We start from the raw sequence: 22,351 nt of genomic DNA on the forward strand, positions 1-22,351 counted from the left end.
GCCCGCGCAGTGCTGTAGGTCTAGAGAGCAACGTCCAGCCTACGTCGTCAAGTGACCAACGTCCAGCCTACGTCGTTGGGCGCGCGACCTCCCAGCATGCACCGCAGCCCTGTGTATATATAGAGCCTACATTGTAGGTTTCGGCGCTTTTTGCAATACTCGTTCAGCTTCAGCGACGCCATCATGGATACCTCTGACACCAACTTCAACTGTGCTCAACTCCATTCGCAGGATCCTACGGACTCTGTGCGTAGCGATTCATCCGTGGAAAATGTGTCTGCGCACGAGACAGCAGCACCCGCAGATACTGGATTAAACCAAAGACGACTTCAGGCTATCTCTGATGTTGTGTGGAGGCAAATGTCTCAATTCATGTTGCAACAGTCGAGAATGCAGGCCCCAGGCTCGGTGCTTACCCCCGTGGGGCCTGCCACAGTGTCCACAGCCAAAGCTTCAGTCAATCTGGCCCAGTCTGTGGATGTGAGTTTGGCTCCCTGCACCACTGAGGCATCTGCTTTCATGCCTCTGCCGCTGGGTGGGCATAGCCATATACCAATGTCTTCATCAGTATATGGGACAGGCCAGGCGACCACTTCAATTGCTGCTGACACAGCTACGACAAGCCAGCACTTACTGCCGGGCCAACCGCCGATCACAACGCTACGCCGTTGTCCACTGTCAACACAGTGGGTACACTCCCTCCTGTCTCAGCCACATTCTCATATCCCTCCACATCTTGGGGTTATGCGGGTGTGATGAGTCATGCTGACAACGCAGCCAGCCAGCCTGCCTCCTCGTGTGGTCGTTACACGGGAATGGCGTCCACCCACCATTTCCTCCCTCCCCAAATCTCACCCGCCCCGGTTTTGACCATGGAAGTACATACACGGGCCGATGGGTCAACATTGCTCTCGTTCATTCTGGAAGATATGACGGACGACGAGAGCACATCTGGAAACCACAACCCTTTTGCCGACATCCCAGCACTGCGTGGTTTCCAGCTCAGTGGGGCTCGTGTGGCCATAAGCAAGGCACGGCAAGGCAGGGTACCTTCGGAGCAAGCCCAGCAACTCTGGACACACGCCAGGGGGCTGGTCTCAGGTGGGAACTGGAGGGGTGTGCACGCCAATAAAATTGTGTCGTTGTACACATCACACGACCAAGCTGCCACATTCAGGTCACAGTTCCGTGACACTGTGTTCCCTCTCAGCGACACTTTCGCCAGACGGGATGACCACCTCGCTGCGCTACACACCCGGCTTGGTGCTGCCTCTCATGCCCTGTGTATTGCCCTCACCAAACTGAATGAGGTGACAGTGGACATGTCTGCCAGCCCTGCCACTGACTTCTTCCATTCACAGGCAACCACTCCCCAGGACCTCAAGCAACAACTGTGAGGATGTGGCAACACCTCTGGGCCATGTCCTGCGCATGCTGGCTGCAGAGAGCTCCACCATCTGCAGAGATCGTCGTCAGCTGTGCCTGGACACTGTCGCCGACCAGCAGGGTAGGGCTGCCATCGACCGGATCCAGCCTTCTGGCACCTCTCTGTTTGATGGTGATATCAGTAGCGTTGTGCAGGCCATCAGACAACGACGGGATGTGGGGGAAGCCTTCAGACCTGTGCCTACACGTCCCCACCAAAGACAGCGCGATTCTGCTACACCACCGCAGCGTGACAGGCAGCTGCGTAAAAGGACCTTCCGGTCACATGACAGCCGCTATCGTCAGTCTGATTGGCAGCCCTTTCGGGGTCAGCCCTACGGGGCGAGTCAGGCAAGGGGCCAGTTTGGCAGAGGCAGAAGAGGTGCCCACACGACCACCTACCAATATCAGCTGGAGTTCCACTCCAAACCTCTCTGATGTCACCACGGGTGGCCCAGCGTTTGGAGACCAAACTGTCCTCGGCACACCATCAACAGATGGACCGGGAAATAAAAGCCTTACTGCAAAAAGGGGCCATCGAGAGAGTTGGTAGAGGGGTGGGGTTTTACAGCCACCTTTTCCTTGTCCCCAAGAAAGATGGAAAGCTCTGCCCCATCATCAACTTAAAGCCCCTGAACCAGTTCGTCAAGGCTCCCGGCTTCTCCATGACCACGCTGAAGGACGTATGCCAGCTGATACAACGAGGCGACTGGGCTGTGTGACTAGATATGAAAGACGCGTACTTCCATGTCCCAATCCATGTCGGGCACAGGCGGTTTCTCCAATTGATATGGAGAGGGCGAACATTCCGCTACTAGCGCTGCCATTTGGTCTGTCATCCAGCCCGTACTGCTTCACCAGAGTGACCAGGCCAGTTGTTCACTACCTCCGAGCACAAGGAGTGCGCATTGTCATCTACTTAGACGACATTTGGTGTCATATACTGTACCATGTCAAACTGATGCAAACTAGGCCTATTGGTTTGCTCTGCTTGGCCAAATTTCGCGCGGCTAACAGTGAAAAGACGGGCCCACTCGCTCTCAGCCAATCAAACGCCTCTAAAAACTATAAGCGCTTAATCATTCCTTTGGCCAAGGCTCTCCACGCCATCTTGTCAGGTTTACGCTCTGTCTCGTCTTACGCTTTTTTCGGCTATTCAGCGTATCCTTTTGGCCTTATTTTGTTGCATGCGGCTTGTGTTTATTGTATTCTTACATTCTGTGTACTCGATTCGACTCGGCACCCTCGATTCGTTCGATTTTTTCTGCCTCTAAGTCGATCCTGTCTTTCCTTTCTCTGTTGGGGGTCGGATTTTCACTGGGTGCCTAAGCGCGGGTTCCATGCCTCGTGTGCCATACCACGAAGGCAGGGAATCATGATGCTGGGATTGAGACTCGGTAAGAGACTCTCCCAGGCCCGGAGCTCATGATTCCTCCCGATACGGACCGCGGCGATGCGTCGTTAGACGCTGATCGCGGAGGCGACGTTCGTACCAGTAAAACGGTCATGAAGGGGACCGGGGGGAAAGAGGTACGAGCGTCACCTCCCGAGGTGTCCCAGCGCGAGGCAGGGAGAAGGGTGAATGGCAAGTCATCTCCGTGCTGTGGGGACTCGCAGCTAGGCGCGGACTCCCAAGGGGAGGCCGCGCCCGGCCATTACCCGGGTCCCCACTCGGAGACGGCCCTCACGTGCCCCATTGTTGTTCCCCCTCCTCCCTTCTCTGTCGACCCCCCTCCCCCACCTCCTTTTGGGGGGGGAGAAAAATTTGGTTCCGGAGGGGGATCTCTACTTTGCCCACCCCGGGCCAAGCCACCCCAGTCTCCCCACGGGAGGGGATTCGGGGCGCGTGGCAACCTGCTCTGCAGGTCTTCCCGCTATCTGGCCGGTCTCCCCTGCTGGGGGAGGCCCGTGCGTGTCAGGCGGTTCCGGGCAGTCAGCCCGCTCGTCTTCGGGCGGGACTGACACCCAAGTCAGACCTGACCTCCCTCCGACTTGGCCAGGTTGTTCCCTTCATGGAGGTCAACGCACCAGTGACCCTTGGGGTTCGGGTCACAGTATGGCTGGTGCCCACGGGTGGTTACCCCCATTCTACCCGTACTGGGGCGCACCTAGGGTGCACACTGGGTTGCCGGGAGCACCAAGGGCCAGCCCCTTGTCCGCTCCCCACCGGACCCAACCCAGCACATCTCACAGGGTGACACACACAGCCCCGACAAGTGGGATCGACTTCTTGTCGGTCAGGTCGAGCTCCTCGACCAATATTGCCACTCTGTCCACAAATCGGGCCTCTGTCAACCCACAGGTGACCTCCACGGTCACAACGGCCTCCTTGTCAGGACCGACGGCTGCTCAGGGGCCCTACTCGGCCCGGCGGAGCCGGCAGTCCCCACCTGCCCAGCCCTCGGTCCTACAGTGAGATGAGTGGGTGTTTGTCCCCACACAGCACTCGTGGGTCACTCTTGCATCCAGGGACGCCCTCTCTGAAAAGGTGTGGCACCCACCATCCCAAGCATGGTTGGACCTACGGTCCACACGCTCCCCACCCGCTCCCCACCCGCTTCAGGTGTCAAGGACATAACAGTGGCGGCCATGGTCCCGGCTCGGGATCGTCCCAGCTCATCCCGCTGGGCTGACCACAGCTCACAGGACGCCCCAGTGGGTACATCCACTTGGGATGGCACCCAGCAGGGGATGGACTGCGAACAAGAGTGGGAGCCCCTGTCTTCGGATGAGGACGAACAAGCAGATGAGCACTCTTCGCCCACATCCCAGGGGGGACAGATTGAGCCCATGCCTCCCTAGGGACCAGCCTGAACCAAACTCGGACTTTGCCGAGCTCCAACTGACCCTCCCCAATAGGGTCACGTATGCCGAATCAGTCCCTCAGGCTACTTTGTTACCCTTGACCCTCCTTACGCCATGTGACTCTAACTCCAGAACCACAAGGCAACTCAGAGTGCCAGAAATGGTGCAGGTATGGCTTAATAAGCCAGCCCGCACTGTCAGGGGTGCTGCTTCCATCCCTCCTCCAGTCCCTCTCTGCCCCGGGCGCCTTTTCCCCGGGAAAGTTTCTTTAAGATTCCTCCAAGGGAGGGGTGTGGTCCTGGTACACATAGGACCACCCTGCCTACAGCGGAGCAGAGCCCGCCGCACAGGACAGGATGTTGGTCTCACAGCGCACCACCTTCCCCACTTCAGCTAACCTATACTTTAAAACGTTAGCAGAGTGGGACAAATTGGCCCGCCGCTGCCCCCTCGAGGTTTCCACGGCGTACACCTTCGACACGTTCCTTCACAGGGCCAATGAGCTGTGGGAACAGTGTCCGGTTAATCAGGACAAGGGGTCTCCTTCCTCAGTCCCGCCGGGCCTCTTCACCGACCAGAGGTTACACGCTTTTGGCAATAGGGTAGCATCTGGTCTCACGGCAGCTGCAGACACAGCTACCAGCCTTCACTTCAATACTGTGCTAGCGCGGCGTGATGCCATTTTCAGCCTCTCTAACATTCCTGTGGAGGAGAGGGCTGCCCTGCAGTCCATCCCAGCACAGCAGCACTCCCTCTTCGGCCAGTTCCCGCCCCATTTTGTCAGCCACAGGGCAGAGACAAACAGGGAGGTGACCTCATATTTGGCCCACACCTCTCATGGGCTCCAGGGTTCTATGCCATTGAAGAGACCGGCCACCAGGGCCCCTCCATATACCACGCCGCCTGTCAAGGCAGCGTGTGCTGAATCAGGGGCAGAGGAATAAACCACCTTATGTCCGTCCAAGCCGACCGGCCATGCCCAAGGCCAGAAGGCAGCACCCCCAATGACTGGGCCCCGATTCAGCACCGCCAGTCGTTCAGCCCCTCCAAGTAGGAAACTTGTCCCGGCATGCACATCAGTGGTGTGCTCTGGGACTCAACGACGGGATTATGTCGGTGCTAGAGTCTGGGTACATGCTGTCTTGGGTGGAGGACCTCCCCCCTCTAAGATCCACTCCTCCTCCTTAGGTGCCCAGCTCGACGGAGCAGGAGAGCATCCTAGAAAAAGAGATATCGCACCCACTCCTCAAGGGGCTATATCTCAACTCTCGGACCCGGGCCCCGGTTTTTACGGCTGGTTGTTGGTGATTCCAAAGGTCTCGGGAGGGTGGAGACCAGTTTTGGACTTGTCCCCCCTCAACAAATTCCTCCCCAAAATCAAATTCAAGAGGGACACACAGGCACAGATTCGGGAGACCATCCAACAAGGTGATTGGCCTACCTCTATCGATCTGGAAGATGCTTATTTTCATATACTCATCCATTCGGCATCCCGTCGGTACCTGAGGTTCGTGTGGAGGGACAAGGGGTTCCAGTTCCCGGCCCTCCCATTTGGTCTGTCCCTTGCCCCTTTCCTGTCTACCAAGGTGGTGCGGGAATTGGTGTCCATCGTCCGCTCGGAATCCATTTCTCTCTGTGTGTACCTGGACGACTTGCTTATCCTGGCCCAGTCGCAGGCCCTGTGCCTGAGTCATACGGCCAGACTTCTAGACCTTTGCTCCCAACTGGGCTTCCTCATGGACCTGCAGATATGCGATCTGCCCCCACGTCAGTCCTTCGACTTCTTAGGGATGAGATTCGACACGCGGTCTATGATAGTCTCTCTGGCGCCAGATCACTGGGACCGTCTGGCAGGCCTCCTCAGCCACTGGCGCCACTCCTCCCAAGATACAGCGCAGACACTTTCTTCCCTCTTGGGCATGATGGAGTCCACGGCACCTCTCATTCCCCTGGACAGGGTTCTCAAGCGCCCTCTCCAGAGGGCACTGAGGTTACTCCGGTCCCAGAGCACTCAGCTATGGGATACCCAGATATGTCTGGGCGAGTGGTTCCTCGAGGTGACATCAGAGTGGTTAATCACCCCCCTTCGGACACAGGGGGTGCCCTTAGCCCCACCTACTCTTCAGGTGGCACTCTTCACAGACGCCTCCTCCCTGGGCTGGGGAGCCCACATGGACTCACTCTATGCAGCAGGGACTTGGTCCCCGGAGGAGCGCCTGTGCCACATCAATGTTCTGGAACTGGAGGCAGTTCGCAGGACTCTCCTGCACTTCATGGGGGAGGCCACTGGCAAGACCATCCGCTTGTTCACGGACAAGACGACGGTCGCATGTTATGTGAACAAATGGGGGGAGCGCACTCGGCAGACCTCTCCATGCGGACTGAGGCTCTCCTCCGTTGGTGCCACAGCAAGGGCATTGCACTTTCAGCGAGACACTGAGCAGGAAAAACCAACTTCTTGGCAGATGCTCTTAGCAGGTCCAAGAGTGTCATACGCACAGAGTGCACCCTGGACAAGGACAGCCTTCAGGGGGTGTGGGAACAGTGGTTTCGGCCGATGGTGGACCTTGTTCAACAAGAGACTTCCCACTTCCGTCTCTTCGGTTGCCGACCCAGAAGCGTGGGCAGTGGATGCTCTCTCTCTAGATTGGAGCAGTCTGATTGCCTCCGCGTTTCCTCCCTTTCCAATTCTGTCCAAGGTGATACGGAAAGACAGATTGGAACACCCGCAGCTGATCCTCATTGCGCCGAAATGGCCAGTCCAGACCTGGTTTCCAGACCTTCAGTCCCTGACACATGTTCCCACCCCTGGAACTTGAAACCAAATCTCATCTGCTGAGGCAGCCTCGCTCGGGCACTCCGCATTCCAATCCTCAACGGCTCCACCAGCACACATGGCTGCTGTGCGGTCGGAACTGTCAGCATCACCATTGAAGTCCTCGACCCCTCGGTCGGCCTCTGTGTCGGCTGTGCTGACCCAGGGGTGTGCCTCCTCTGACCTCCTCTCCATAGTCACCAGAGCAAGGAGGCAGGGAACGGAGACTTTGTATGACTTTCGCTGGAAGAAATGGTTGCGGTGGTGTACAGCTCAGGGCATTACCCCTACGAACCTTACGAGCATGCAGCTGGCCAACTTTCTGGCTCTCTGCTCCTCGGTTCATCCTGTCTGCTAGTTCTGGGCGAGGGTACAGGTCTGCCTTCTGTACCACATTGCAAACAGCTAGGTGGTTCCGCCTTGGAAGCGGATTGCCTGCTCAGAGAGGTGGCTAGGGGTGCCCCTCTGAAGGAAGCTAGAGACCCCAGAAGAGTGCCCCTCTGGGACTTGTTCCTGGTGCTGGATTTCATTCGAAAACAGCCCTTCCTACCATTGGGGACTATTCCTTTTGACATCCTCACCCTCAAGACCACTTTCCTTCTGTGGCTGGCCACAGGCAGTCATAGAAGTGAGCTGCATGGGCTTAGTGGAATGCCACAAGATCTGGCCTTCCACAGAGATGGTTCCATCACTATTCGTTTCCTTCCAGAGTTTCTGGCTAAGAACCAAGACCCTGAGGTTCCTTCCCCCTCTCTGAGGGTCAGACCTTTGTCTGATATTCTTGCCCAAGATGATGAGGATAGGCACCTGTCCTGTTCGGTGTCTCAAATATTATTGGGATAGGTCTCGCCATAGGCGTTCTTCTCAGAGGTGTCTGCTCATCTCCCTCAATGAGAATTACAAGAAAGACATCGCTGCAGGCACCATTTCCCGCCAGGTTTCCCAAGTCATTCGTAGAGCCTACTCTCATGCACACAGGGATATCAGCTGTCTTCATCCCAGAGCACACGAAGTGCGGGCCATAGCTACTTCGGCTGCTTTCCAGCACTCAGTGCCAACGCAGCATGTCTTGGAGGCAGCCTTCTGGCGGTCTGAGAATCCCTTCATCAACTTCTACCTCAGGAATTTCCGTATGACCAGGGCTGACGGTTCCAAGGGGATTTCCTTTGTCGCGGCTAACACTGCCGTCTCAGTTACAAGGGCTCCCCATATGAACCAGTAGGCGTTGCCCTCCTCCATTTGCTTTAAATTCTGCATCAGTTTGACATGGTACAGTATATGACACCAAAAGGAGGAGTTTGTATTATACTCCATGTTTGGTGTTAAATATACTTACCATGTCAAACTCGAATGCCCGCCCGTCCGTCCCCGCGTCTCCGCCGTGGTTCTCATGGGGCATTTTTGTTCATGGCCACGGAATGATTAAGCGCTTATAGTTTTTAGAGGCGTTTGATTGGCTGAGAGCGAGTGGGCCCGTCTTTTCACTGTTAGCCGCGCGAAATTTGGCCAAGCAGAGCAAACCAATAGGCCTAGTTTGCATCAGTTTGACATGGTAAGTATATTTAACACCAAACATGGAGTATAATACAAACTCCTCCTTTCTACTCCTGGCTCGCACCAGATCAGCAGCCTTGTCACACCTCAGAAGCACGATACGCCTCCTCACCCGTTTAGGCTTTACCCTCAACACGGAGAAGTACGCCTTCCTACCCCAGCAGCGTTCGCCTACCTCAGCTTGCAGTGGGATACCCGCACACTGACAGTGACTCTCCCATCGGACAAAGCTGCAGAGATCCACTTGCTGGCAGACAGGATACATAGTCGCCACACTGTATCTGTGCGCCTACTGCTCTCCTTCCTAGGAAAGGTTTCCTTTGTGGCATATGGAGTGCGCCAAGCAAGACTCCACTCACGGGAGCTTCAAGCCGCACTTCGTTTGGTATACCGGCGCCCTCGAGACATAGGCAAGATGGTACACCTGCACCAGGAAGCGAGGGACAGTCTCCACTTTTGGAGTACATTCCAACCCTTGCCGCTTCCACTACGCCGACCACGCCCGGACGTCATTATGGCAATAGACGCGTCCATCACTGGTTGGGAGCGAGTTTGCAATCCCTAACAGCGAGCTGCCGCTGGTCGACTGCGGAGGGGGGACAACACATCAACTACTTGGAGCTGCTAGCCGTGTGGTATGCCCTGAGGGAGTTTCGGGACACAGTGACGGGAAAGTGTGTGTGCATGCAAATAGACAACTGCACAGCTGTGGCGTACCTGGCAAAGGAGGGGGGGACCAAGTCTCTCACTCTCTCCCGACTGGCTTGCCGTGTTCTGTTGTGGTGTTGGCGCAACAGGATCACTTTAATCCCGGTGTATGTGAAGGGAATGGCCAATACCATAGCCGACTCCCTGTCACGTGACAAAGACACGCAGTGGCACCTGTCTCCTTGTGTGGTCCAGGAAATCTTTCACCGGTTCGGCCAGCCCCACATCGACCTCTTTGCATCCAGAGAGACGGCACAGCTTCGCCGATACATGTCCCTACAACGGGGGGACACCCAGGCGTATGCGGTGGATGCCCTCACCCAGCCCTGGACCTTAACCCTGCTCTACGCCTTCCCACCTCCCACTCTGGTGCCGACAGTGGTGAAAAAGTTGAGGGAAACACTCCAGGATGCTACTGATAGCCCCCTGCTGGAGCGACTCCCCTTGGACGCCGATGATGATGGAGCTACTATACGACACGCCGCACAGGATCCCGATGTCGTCGGATCTCCTGATCAACACAGCAACAGGCCAGCCAGTCAAGAACCTGGAAGCTCTCAGGCTGACAGTATGGCCCATATGCGGTCAGCCACAGGGCTTCACCTTCCCTCGGCCACCTTTGAGGTGCTCGAGGGCAGTTGGCGAGGGAGTAACCATCGACAGTACCAAGCTGTGTGGCGTGAGTGGCAGCGGTTCTGTGCCGACCAGTCTCTAGACACAGCTACCGTTTCTGTAGAAACGATGCTACAGTACCTACAGTACCTGTTTGATAAGGGACTGTCATGGAGGACCCTTAACGTGCATCGTTCAGCGATTTCTTCCATTTTAGAATCACACAATCCTGTACCTATTGGGAAGCATCCCCTTGTGTGTAGGTTCATCAAAGGTGTTTTTAATAAAAGACCCCCTTCTGTACAAGTTGTGCCCACCTAGGATATTGGGACTGTATTGTTGCATTTGTCCCAGTGGCACCCTGCACAACATCTACCCTTGGACAAACTGACGTACAAGGTCGTGTTCATGCTTGCTGCTTACACAGCTAAAAGAGTGAGTGATCTCCTTCTGTTTTCGGTGGATAGCTCTCTGTGTCATGTCAGTTCTAGTTGTGTGGTGTTGCAAACGGCTTTCGGTTCTAAGACGGACAGACCATCTCACAGATCTCCACCGGTCAAGCTCAAAGTGTGTGAGAATGAAAACTTTTGTCCCGTCACCTATGTGTCGGAATACGTGCGCCGGACAGGGGATCAACGACAGGGCTCACAACTCATTGTTTCCTCTTTCACCTTCAAACCCGTGAAACTAGCAACGGTCAGAAGGTGGATCACTAACATTCTGCACGAGGCCGGGGTGACCGCACCGCCGGGGTCAACACGTGCCACAGCCACCAGCTGTGCTGTGCTACACGACATTCCACTGCAGGCCATCATGAACAGCGCTGATTGGTCACGCCGTGACACACCCTTCAGACATTACATCAGGATCCTCCCACAGGAGACTGGCGCGTGTGGAATCCAAGATGATTCAGGATGCTGTTATCCCCACTGACTGACGTTCTGTTGAGTACTTTCCTTTTGTTCGTTCTCTTGTGTATGTTTTGTTTGGTTGGTATTGCTTGTGCATGTACTAACAGCATGTGTTTACACATGTCCTTCTGCTATCCGTCCATGTTTGTTACATTTTTACATAGCTCTGTATTTCTATATTTCTATATCTCGTATTCAGTTCTATCCTCTTCTCTCACTTACTGAACCCATGCGACGGGCAAACAGTCACCCATATGTGTAAGCCATTGCACTTGTATGGTGCAGAAATTGAAAATTTTTAAAGTGTAACGACAAAGTTATAATTTCTGCACTATTGTGCAATGGCTTACACAATGATGGTCGCATGGTTTCATCTTATGTAATTATGTTCCTTTTCTGTCTTGCATTACAAAAAGCGCCGAAACCTACAGTGTAGGCTCTATATATACACAGGGCTGCGGTGCATGCTGGGAGGTCGCGCGCCCAACGACGTAGGCTGGACGTTGGTCACTTGACGACGTAGGCTGGACGTTGGTCACTTGACGACGTAGGCTGGACGTTGGTCACTTGACGACGTAGGCTGGACGTTGGTCTCTAGACCTTCAGCGCTGCGCGGGCGGCGATCCTCGCTCGCGGGCAGCCTATCGCGAAGTTTTCCCTTGTTATACAAGACTCGGTGGAAGAGAGAGTATTGCAAATACCCATATGTGTAAGCCATTGCACAATAGTGCAGAAATTATAATTTTATGTCGTTACACTTTAAAATTTTTCAGTTATGAGTCTCGGGCTCAACCGGAAAGAACTCGTTACGTAAAGCTGCAAAAGCTGTACAGACAAACAAAGCACGGTTTCCATCTTCGATTTCAAGCTTACGCATTGGGCACAGTATTTGCTGAGGGGATAAATCTACTCAGTATCAAAAACTATGAGATTTAACGGGTGAAAAACCGAATCTGAATTGAGCATTATGCAATCTTGTAACAGCCTAACTGTTTACAGTCCACACATGGCTCAAACTTACATATTCTTTTGAACTGGGCATAAAATTCAAACCGTTGGGTAGGTTGATTCCCTTCTTCCCATTCCCACAAGAAACGACCGAGAGAGAGAGAGAGAGAGAGAGAGAGAGAGCAATCAAACAGATGACTGTAAAGGTAGACAGCAAAGCTGACAACACACACGCACGCACGGGCTCTCTCTGTCTCTTTCTCTCTGTCTCTGACTGTCTGGCTGTCTGTCTCTCTCACACACACATACACACACACACACACACACACGCACTCACGAACACACACACACGCACGCACGCATGCACACACAGTCTCTCTCTCTCTCTCTCTCTGTCTGTCTCTCTCTCTCTCTCTCTCACACACACACACACACAGTCTCTCTCACACACACAGTTTCACAAACACACACTGACGCTAGGATGGTTTATTAACATGGTCACAGGCTGTGATGCAGTGAGCCGAGAGGAAAGTGAAATTCAGGTGTTCCCTGCAGGGGTCACTGCTTCAGTTGATGGCCCATGTGGTGTGTGTGTGTGTGTGTGTGTGTGTGTGTGTGTGTGTGTGTGTGTGTGTGTGTATCGCGCGCGCGCGCGCGCGCGTGTGTGCACACAACATGATCCACAGTGATCAGGGCCAGTGCCTGCAGACAGGAAGTCACGATGCTGATGTTAGAACAGAAGGGAGGACAGTGGCAGTCGGGGGTGTAGACGTCGTCAGTGATGACTGACATCCTTCCCTGTCAAGGCAGCGATGCATCGTGCTACCCAGTCATTCCACTGCGCAGCATGGTTGATGGGCACTGATTGACTGCAGACCACGTGTTGATGGGCACTGATTGACTGCAGACCACGTGTTGATGGGCACTGACTGACTGCAGACCACGTGTTGATGGGCACTGACTGACTGCAGACCACGTGTTGATGGGCACTGACTGACTGCAGACCACGTGTTGATGGGCACTGATTGACTGCAGACCACGTGTTGATGGGCACTGATTCACTGCAGACCACGTGTTGATGGGCACTGACTGTAGACCACGTGTTGATGGGCACTGATTCACTGCAGACCACGTGTTGATGGGCACTGACTGACTGTAGACCACGTGTTGATGGGCACTGACTGACTGTAGACCACATGTTGATGGGCACTGACTGACTGTAGACCACGTGTTGATGGGCACTGACTGACTGTAGACCACGTGTTGATGGGCACTGACTGACTGTAGACCACGTGTTGATGGGCACTGACTGACTGTAGACCACATGTTGATGGGCACTGACTGACTGCAGACCACATGTTGATGGGCACTGACAGCAGACCACATGTTGATGGGCACTGACTGACTGTAGACCACATGTTGATGGGCACTGACAGCAGACCACATGTTGATGGGCACTCACTGACTGCAGACCACATGCTGATGGGCAATGACACCAGACCACGTGTTGATGGGCACTGACTGTAGACCACATGTTGTGTTTTACACAACATCCAGTACAAATAGTGTTTACACAACACCAGCACAAACAGTGTTTTTCACAACATTCAATACAAACAGTGTTTACACAATACTAGTACAGTGTTTTACACAACATCCAGTACACAAAGTGTTTATACAACAACAGTACAAACTGTTTTACACAATACCAGTACAAACAGTGTTTTACACAACATCGAGTACAAATAGTGTTTACACAACACCAGCACAAACGGTGTTTTTCACAACATTCAATACAAACAGTGTTTACACAACACTAGTACAGTGTTTTACACAACATCCAGTACAAACAGTGTTTTACACAACATCCAGTACACACAGTGTTTACACAACACCAGTACAAACAGAGTTTTACACAACATTCAATACAGTGTTTACACAACACTAGTACAGTGTTTTACACAACATTCAATACAAACAGTGTTTACATAACACTAGTACAGTGTTTTACACAACATCCAGTACACACAGTGTTTACAGAACACTAATACAAAGTTTACACAACACCAGTACAAACAGTGTTTTACACAACACCAGTACAAACAGTGTTTTACATGACACCAGTACACACAGTGTTTACACAACACCAGTACACACAGTGTTTTACACAACACCAGTACAAACAGTGTTTTACATAACATTAGTACACACAGTGTTTACACAACACCAGTACACACAGTGTTTTACACAACACCAGTACACACAGTGTTTTACACAACACCAGTACAAACAGTGTTTTACATAACATTAGTACACACAGTGTTTACACAACACCAGCACACACAGTGTTTACACAACACCAGTACACACAGTGTTTTACACAACACCAGTACAAACTGTTTACACAACACCAGTACACACAGTATTTTACACAACACCAGTACACACTGTTTACACAACACCAGTACACACAGTGTTTGCACAACACCAGTACACACAGTGTTTACACAACACCAGTACACACAGTGTTCTACTTTGTCGTCCACTGCCTTCAGACTGAGGGGCGGATTCAGGACAGGAACAGTGGTGAACCCCTACCCTGTCGTACTTCTCACAACATACACATACAAACATGCTGACATACCCCTACTATCACAGCCACGCGTTTTGTGCTTGACATACATTAAAAAAAAGAAGAAGAAAAAATTGAATGGAAGATTGACCCAGCCCTGAGAAAATGTTGTCGCAACCCTTCACGAAAAGAGCCAGTGTTGCATGGCGTGGGTCTATGTACGTGAGTCAGGCCAGCATGTCTACAACACACACACACACGCACGCACACACACACGCACGCACGCACGCACGCACGCACGCACGCACACACACACTGCTGACATAGCAATGCTCCCTGCCGGTTTATACCCAGGACCCTCCTGTACTTAAACTTGAAGAAAGGAAGGGGTGGTGAAGAATAAAGAATGACACGACGATTGTTACTGCTGTGAGACCCCAGGATTGTGTGAAGGGATGGGGGTGGGGGGTGGGGGTGGGGGGTGAGTGAGGTGGGGGGCAGGTGGATGGTTAGTGACCGAATCATTTATACGATGCATATATTATGGACCCCTTTCCCGCACACGTGCACCCCTCCCCCGTCACCCCTTCCCCACTCTTTTAGGCGATGAATATGTCCATACACTTTAAATAGAAAACAGTCGAGGTGTCCTGTTTTAAAGCTGTTGGGTAAAACATGACGCTTTATCACTAGTCAAGTCTGCTGTAGTGTGTGAACTGTTCCCTGGTCACTGGCCGTGACCTGCTCTGAGTGTGCTGTCATCGGGGGTCAGGAGTCGGGGGTCACTGACTGACTGCCGTTACAAGGACTGATAATAGTAATGATAATAATGCTATAATGATAATGGACTGATGTGGACGTGGACAGACAGGACCACCAGAGGGACTGTTCTGGAGGAGTGACCCATGCAGGGCCACTGGTGCTCAGTGTTTTAAAACACTTTACCAGAGGCCTCTTTCATGTCGTTGGCAGTGTTGTGAAAAGAATCCAAAGGATTAGTTAGGGTGTCTGATGGATTATGAGATTTGTCAGAGACCTTGTTTACCTGATCTCTGGTGAACACGTTGCCAGACTCGGACAACCCGAGGCAGTGGGCAGATTCTGGTTTTTCCCTGTGTCAGTAGGTGTTAGTGTGTGGGATTGAAATAGATATTTGGTCTGCATGATAGATTGGTATTGTCACTGTAAGTCTTTCTCTTTTGTTGCAAAACCCAGCCCTCCACACACATCAGGACAGAAAAAAACAACACCCAAAAGTATCAGTACCGTAGAACCTGATAAAAGACATAGAAATTAGTAGCGCTTTTTGCAGGATAGCGATTATTACTATAACTATGTTCTTTGGAATGTTTGGTAGATGGGTATAACGAATACCTGATAGATGGATATATATCATACATCCTTTAGTCACAAGGTTTAATTATATAGATGTTATGTATTGTTGAGCTGTATAATATTTGATAGATATATCTTCTCGCTTCGCTCTGTGAAGAGTCATCGGACGACGCACATAATCCTCTGGATGTGTTGGTTGTGTATTTTATAGATGGATATTTTATATACTATGGCTGTACGTTAAATGGATTTTATGTAATTATATCCTTGGTGTATATTATGTGTATCATATATATTTTGGCTATAACACACACACACACACACACACACACACACACACACACACACACACACACACACACACACACACAGCGTGTATGCTCACAGTCGTTTGGTGGAGCTGACGGAATGCATTTCGTTGTGGTCCAGTGTTCAGGTCTTTCCCAAAATAACTGACAGGGTGGGTGTTTCCTTTTTTCCTTCTGTTAAACGTGGGTAGACCCTGATATCAGCACAGGGTGAACGGGAGGGGTTGTGGACGAGTCCTGTCCACCCCAACACGACAGGGTTTAACGACCTGCTGACTTGCGCCCTTCACGTGATGTCGGATAGATATAGCACACACCACGCGCACACATGCGTGCTTTGTTTCTAATTCAAAGGGACACATTTTTTGCTGCCATCTGTGGATAATGCCAGATTATACCGGAAGATGGGATCTCTCCGATCGGAACAAATCTGGGCGCTTTGTGTTTGACACATGGTGTGTTGGTGACAGCCACAGAACACAACCCGCACAGAGACACGGCACACATGGCAGGCTGACAGCCCCTTTATCGTCATGGACAATGAAACTGATTCAGATACAAACAATAGACTGTCACTGTTGTGGAATATTCAAGCTGTTCAATGTTTTATTCACTGCCAATGTTTTATTCACTGCCAAGAAATATACTGACGTGCGTTTTAGGCAGGCGCACGTATCAGTGCTTGTGGCAGTGGTGCGCACTATGTGTGTCCTGTCCCTATGTGTGTCTTCTATTTGTCCTGTCCCTGTGTGTGTCCTCTGTGTGTCCTGTCCCAATGTGTGTCTTCTATGTGTCCTGTCCCTGTGTATGTCCTCTGTGTGTCCTGTCCCTATGTGTGTCCTCTGTGTGTCCTGTCCCTATGTGTGTCTTGTTCCTATGTGTGACCTATGTGTGTCCTGTCCCTATGTGTGTCCTCTGTGTCCTGTTCCTATGTGTGTCCTCTGTGTGTCATGTCCCTGTGTGTGTCCTCTGTGTGTCCTGTCCTTATGTGTCCTGTTCTTATGTGTGTCGTCTGTGTGTCCTGTCCCTGTGTGTGTCCTCTGTGTGTCCTGTCCCTATGTGTCTTGTTCCTATGTGTGACCGATGTGTGTCTTGACCCTATGTGTGTCCTCTATGTGTCCTGTCCGTATGTGTGTCCTCTGTGTGTCCTGCCCTATGTGTGTCCTCTGCGTGTCCTGTCCCTATGTGTGTCCTCTATGTGTCCTGTCCCTATATCCTGTCCCTATGTGTGTCCTCTGAGTCTCCTGTTCCTATGTGTGTCCACTGTGTGTCCTGTCCCTATGTGTGTCCTCTGTGTGTCCTGTCCCTATGTGTGTCCACTGTGTGTCATGTCCCTATGTGTGTCCTCTGTGTGTCCTGTCCCTATGTATGTCCACTGTGTGTCCTGTCCCTACGTGTGTCCTCTGTGTGTCCTGTCCCCATGTGTGTCCTCTGTGTGTCCTGTCCCTATGTGTGTCCTCTGTGTGTCCAGTCCCTCTGTGTGTCCTGTCCCTATGTGTGTCCTCTGTGTGTCCTGTCCCTATGTGTGTCCTCTGTGTGTCCAGTCCCTGTGTGAGTCCTGTCCCTACGTGCGTCATCTGTGTGTCCTGTCCCTATGTGTGTCCTGTCCCTATGTGTGTCCTCTGTGTGTCCTGTCCCTGTGTGTGTCCTCTGTGTCCAGTCCCTATGTGTGTCCTCTGTGTGTCCTGTCCCTATGTGTGTCCTCTGTGTGTCCAGTCCCTGTGTGTGTCCTGTCACTATGTGTGTCCTCTGTGTGTCATGTCCCTATGTGTGTCCTCTGTATATCCTGTCCCTGTGTGTGTCCTCTGTGTGTCATGTCCCTGTGTGTGTCCTCTGTGTATCCTGTCCCTGTGTGTGTCCTCTGTGTGTCTTGTTCCTATGTGTGTCTTGTTCCTATGTGTGACCGATGTGTGTCCTGACCCTATGTGTGCCCTCTATGTGTCCTGTCCCTATATCCTCTCCCTATGTGTGTCCTCTGAGTCTCCTGTTCCTATGTGTGTCCCCTGTGTGTCCAGTCCTTATGTGTGTCCTCTGTGTGTCCTGTTCCTATGTGTGTCCTCTGTGTGTCCAGTCCCTATGTGTGTCCTGTCCCTATGCGTGTCCTCTGTGTGTCCTGTCCTAATGTATGTCCTGTCCCTGTGTGAGTCCTGTCCCTATGTGCGTCATCCCTGTGTCCTGTCCCTATGTGTGTTCTGTCCCTATGTGTGTCCTCTGTGTGTCCTGTCCCTATGTTTGTCCTCTGTGTGTCCAGTCCCTGTGTGTGTCCTGTCGCTATGTGTGTCATGTCCCTGTGTGTGTCGTCTGTGTGTCCTTTCCCTATTTGTGTCGTCTGTGTGTCCTGTCCCTATGTGTGTCGTCTGTGTGTCCTGTCCCTATGTGTGTCCTCTGTGTGTCATGTCCCTAGTGTGTCCTCTGTGTGTCCTGTCCCTATGTGTGTCTTCTGTGTGTCCTGTCCCTATGTGTGTCCTCTGTGTATCCTGTCCCTCTGTGTGTCCTCTGTGTGTCCTGTCCCTATGTGTGTCCTGTCCCTCTGTGTGTCCAGTCCCTCTGTGTGTCCAGTCCCTATGTGTGTCCTCTGTGTGTCCTGTCCCTCTGTGTGTCCAGTCCCTATGTGTGTCCTCTGTGTGTCCTGTCCCTATCTTTGTCCTGTCCCTATGTGTGTCCTGTCCCTATGTGTGTCCTCTGTGTGTTCAGTCCCTATGTGTGTCCTCTGTGTGTCCTGTCCCTATGTGTGTCCTGTCCCTATGTGTATCCTCTGTGTGTCCTGTATCTATGTGTGTCATCTGTGTGTCCTGTCCCTATGTGTATCCTCTGTGTGTCCTGTATCTATGTGTGTCATCTGTGTGTCCTGTCCCTATATGTGTCATGTCCCTATGTGTGTCCTCTGTGTGTCCTGTCCCCATGTGTCCTCGGTGTGTTCTGTCCCCATGTGTCCTCTGTGTGTCCTGCCCCTATGTATGTCCTGTCCCTATGTGTGTCCTCTGTGTGTTCAGTCCCTATGTGTGTCCTCTGTGTGTGTGTCCTCTGTGTGTTCAGTCCCTATGTGTGTCCTGTCCCCATGTGTGTCCTCTGTGTGTCATGTCCCTCTGTGTGTCCTGTCCCTGTGTGTGTCCTCTGTGTGTCCTGTCCCTGTGTGTCCTGTCCCTATGTGTGTTCTCTGTGTGTCCTGTTCCTGTGTGTGTCCTTTGTGTGTCCTGTCCCTATGTGTATTCTCTGTATGTCCTGTCCCTGTGTGTGTCCTTTGTGTGTCCTGTACCTGTGTGTTTCCTCTGTGTGTCCTGTCCCAATGTGTGTCCTGTCCCTATGAGCGTCATCTGTGTGTCCTGTCCCTATGTGTGTCCTCTCCCTGTGCGTGTCCTCTGTGTGTCCTGTCCCTATGTGTGTCCTGTCCCTGTGTGTGTCTTCTGTGTGTCCAGTCCCTGTGTGTGTCATGTCCCTATGTGTGTCCTGTCCCCATGTGTGTCCTCTGTGTGTCCTGTCCCTATGTGTGTCGTCTGTGTTTCCTGTCCCTATGTGTGTCGTCTGTGTGTCATGTCCCTATGTGTGTCCTCTGTGTGTCCTGTTCCTATGTGTCCTGTCCCTGTGTGTCCTGTCCCTCTGTGTGTCCTGTCCCTCTGTGTGTCCAGTCCCTATGTGTGTCCTCTGTGTGTCCTGTCCCTATGTGTGTCCTCTGTGTGTCCTGTCCCTATGTGTGTCCTCTGTGTGTCATGTCCCTATGTGTGTCCTCTGTGTGTCCTGTCCCTATGTGTGTCCTGTCCCTGTGTGTGTCCTGTCCCTATGTGTGTCCTCTGTGTGTCCTGTCCCTGTGTGTGTCCTCTTTGTGTCCTGTCCCTATGTGTGTTTTCTGTGTGTCCTATCCCTGTGTGTGTTCTCTGTATGTCCTGTCCCTGTGTGTGTCGTCTGTGTGTCCTTTCCCTATTTGTTTCCTCTGTGTGTCCTGTCCCTGTGTGTGTCCAGTTCCTATGTGTGTCCTCTGTGTGTCCTGTCCCTGTGTATGTCCTCTGTGTGTCCTGTCCCTATGTGTGTCCTGTTCCTATGTGTATCGTCTGTGTGCCTGTATTTGTCCTCTGCGTATCCTGTCCGTACGTGTGTCCTGTACCTGTGTGTGTCCTCTGTGTGTCCTGTCTCTATGTGTGTCCTGTTCCTATGTGTATCCTCTGTGTGTCCTGTCCCTGTATGTGTCCTCTGTGTGTCCTGTCCGTATGTGTGTCATGTCCCTGTGTGTGTCCTCTGTGTGTCATGTCCCTGTATGTGTCCTGTCCCTGTGGGTGTCCTCTGTGTGTCCTGTCCCTGTGTGTGTCCTGTCCCTCTGTGTGTCCTGTCCCTGTGTGTGTCCTCTGTGTGTCCTGTCCCTGTATGTGTGTCCTGTCCCTATGTGTGTCCTGTTCCTATGTGTGTCCTCTGTGTGTCCTGTCCCTGTATGTGTCCTCTGTGGTCCTATCCTTATGTGTGTCATGTCCCTGTGTGTGTCCTCTGTGTGTCCTGTTCCTGTATGTGTCCTCTGTGTGCCCTGTCCCTATGTGTGTCCTGTCCCTGTGTGTGTCCTATGTGTGTCCTGTCCCTATGTGTGTCCTGTCCCCGTGTGTGTCCTCTGTGTGTCCTGTCCGTATGTGTCCTGTCCCTGTGTGTGTCTTCTGTGTGTCCTGTCCCTGTGTACTGTCCCTGTGTGTGTCCTGTCCCTGTGTGTGTCCTCTGTGTGTCCTGTCTGTATGTGTCCTGTCCCTGTGTGTGTCCTCTGTGTGTACTGTCCCTGTGTGTGTCATGTCCCTGTGTGTGTCCTTTGTGTGTGTCCTGTCCCTATGTGTGTCCTGTTGCTGTGTGTGTCCTTTGTGTGTGTCCTGTCCCTGTGTATGTCCTGTGTGTCCTGTCCGTATGTGTCCTGTCCCTGTGTGTGTCCTCTGTATTTCCTGTCCCTATGTGTGTCCTGTTCCTGTGTGTGTCCTTTGTGTATGTCCTTTCCCTATGTGTGTCCTGTTCCTGTGTGTGTCCTCTGTGTGTCCTGTCCCTCTGTGAGTGTCCTTTGTGTGTGTCCTGTCCTTCTGTGTGTCCTCTGTGTGTCCTGTTCCTGTGTGTGTCCTTTGTGTGTGTCCTGTCCCTGTGTGTGTCCTCTGTGTGTCCTGTCCCTGTATGTGTGTCCTGTCCCTGTGTGTGTCCTTTGTGTGTGTCCTGTCCTTATGTGTGTCCTGTTCCTATGTGTGTCCTCTGTGTGTCATGTCCCTGTATGTGTCCTCTGTGGTCCTGTCCGTATGTGTGTCATGTCCCTGTGTGTGTCCTCTGTGTGTCCTGTTCCTGTATGTGTCCTCTGTGTGTCCTGTCCCTACGTGTGTCATGTCCCTGTGTATGTCCTCTGTGTGTGTCCTCTGTGTGTCCTGTCCGTATATGTCCTGTCCCTGTGTGTGTCCTCTGTGTGTCCTGTTCCTGTATGTGTCCTCTGTGTGTCCTGTCCCTACGTGTGTCATGTCCCTGTGTGTGTCCTCTGTGTGTCCTGTCCGTATATGTCCTGTCCCTGTGTGTGTCCTCTGTGTGTCCTGTCCCTGTATGTGTGTCCTGTCCCTGTGTGTGTCCTTTGTGTGTGTCCTGTCCCTATGTGTGTCCTGTCCCTGTGTGTGTCCTGTCCCTATGTGTGTCCTGTCCCTGTGTGTGTCCTCTGTGTGTCCTGTCCGTATGTGTGTCCTCTGTGTGTTCTGTCCCTATGTGTGTCCTGTCCCTGTGTGTGTCCTATGTGTGTCATGGACACTGACTGGCTGTGAGTCAGCTGATAGTACAGGGTCATTCCCTGCATTGTCTTTCTTTGGATCTTTTCGGTTACTGTGATTGTCGTCATACATACATACATACATACATACATAAACATGCATGCATACATATGGATACGTACATGCTTACTTTGATACATATATGCGTGAATATATTAAGTCTTGAGAAGCACATAAAATATTACTGAAGAAAAATTTTCATGGACACCATGTAATGCAAAGAACAAAAACAGCGAAGATCGAGGTGGTGATAAACAATGACAAGAACAGCGTGACGACGACGACAAGAAGAGAAATCACCATTCGTAACGGGTTTACGAGTTTGAAGAATGTAATTTTGAGGAAATCTGTATGATATGATTGCATTGTGTGTTCAGTTGCTTTTGCTGATGTTATTGTGAATGTTGTCATGGTTATTATTTGGTGATTATTGTTGCTGTTATGATTGGTGTTTGCTGTGGTTTTCCAGGTTTCTATGGCACCATACCCAGAGGTAAACACGGCAGACTGTAACTGTTTTGCTTTATGCAGTTTAGTCCTGTTGAGAGCTGACTAACGTTGTAAACACGGTTTGACGGGACTGTGCTTATCCCGTTGCATAG

The 22,351-nt window shown here is 52.0% G+C and overlaps 1 protein-coding gene across 4 annotated transcripts in view; it reads left to right on the plus strand.

Moving 5' to 3' along the window:
• The window catches only part of LOC143286827 (1-phosphatidylinositol 4,5-bisphosphate phosphodiesterase delta-4-like), a 135,485-nt gene that overhangs the window by 6,719 nt on the left and 106,415 nt on the right, over positions 1-22,351 (plus strand). For 2 of the 4 annotated variants that reach the window (XM_076594642.1, XM_076594644.1), the window contains exon 2: positions 22,219-22,242. The exons of the other annotated variants lie outside the window; for them this stretch is intronic. In XM_076594642.1, the coding sequence (XP_076450757.1) occupies positions 22,219-22,242 (24 nt within the window). The remainder of the gene's footprint in view (positions 1-22,218; positions 22,243-22,351) is intronic. 4 annotated transcript variants of the gene reach the window in all.

This window comes from Babylonia areolata, chromosome 10 (assembly GCF_041734735.1).
Source record: "Babylonia areolata isolate BAREFJ2019XMU chromosome 10, ASM4173473v1, whole genome shotgun sequence".
Classification (NCBI taxonomy): domain Eukaryota; kingdom Metazoa; phylum Mollusca; class Gastropoda; order Neogastropoda; family Buccinidae; genus Babylonia; species Babylonia areolata.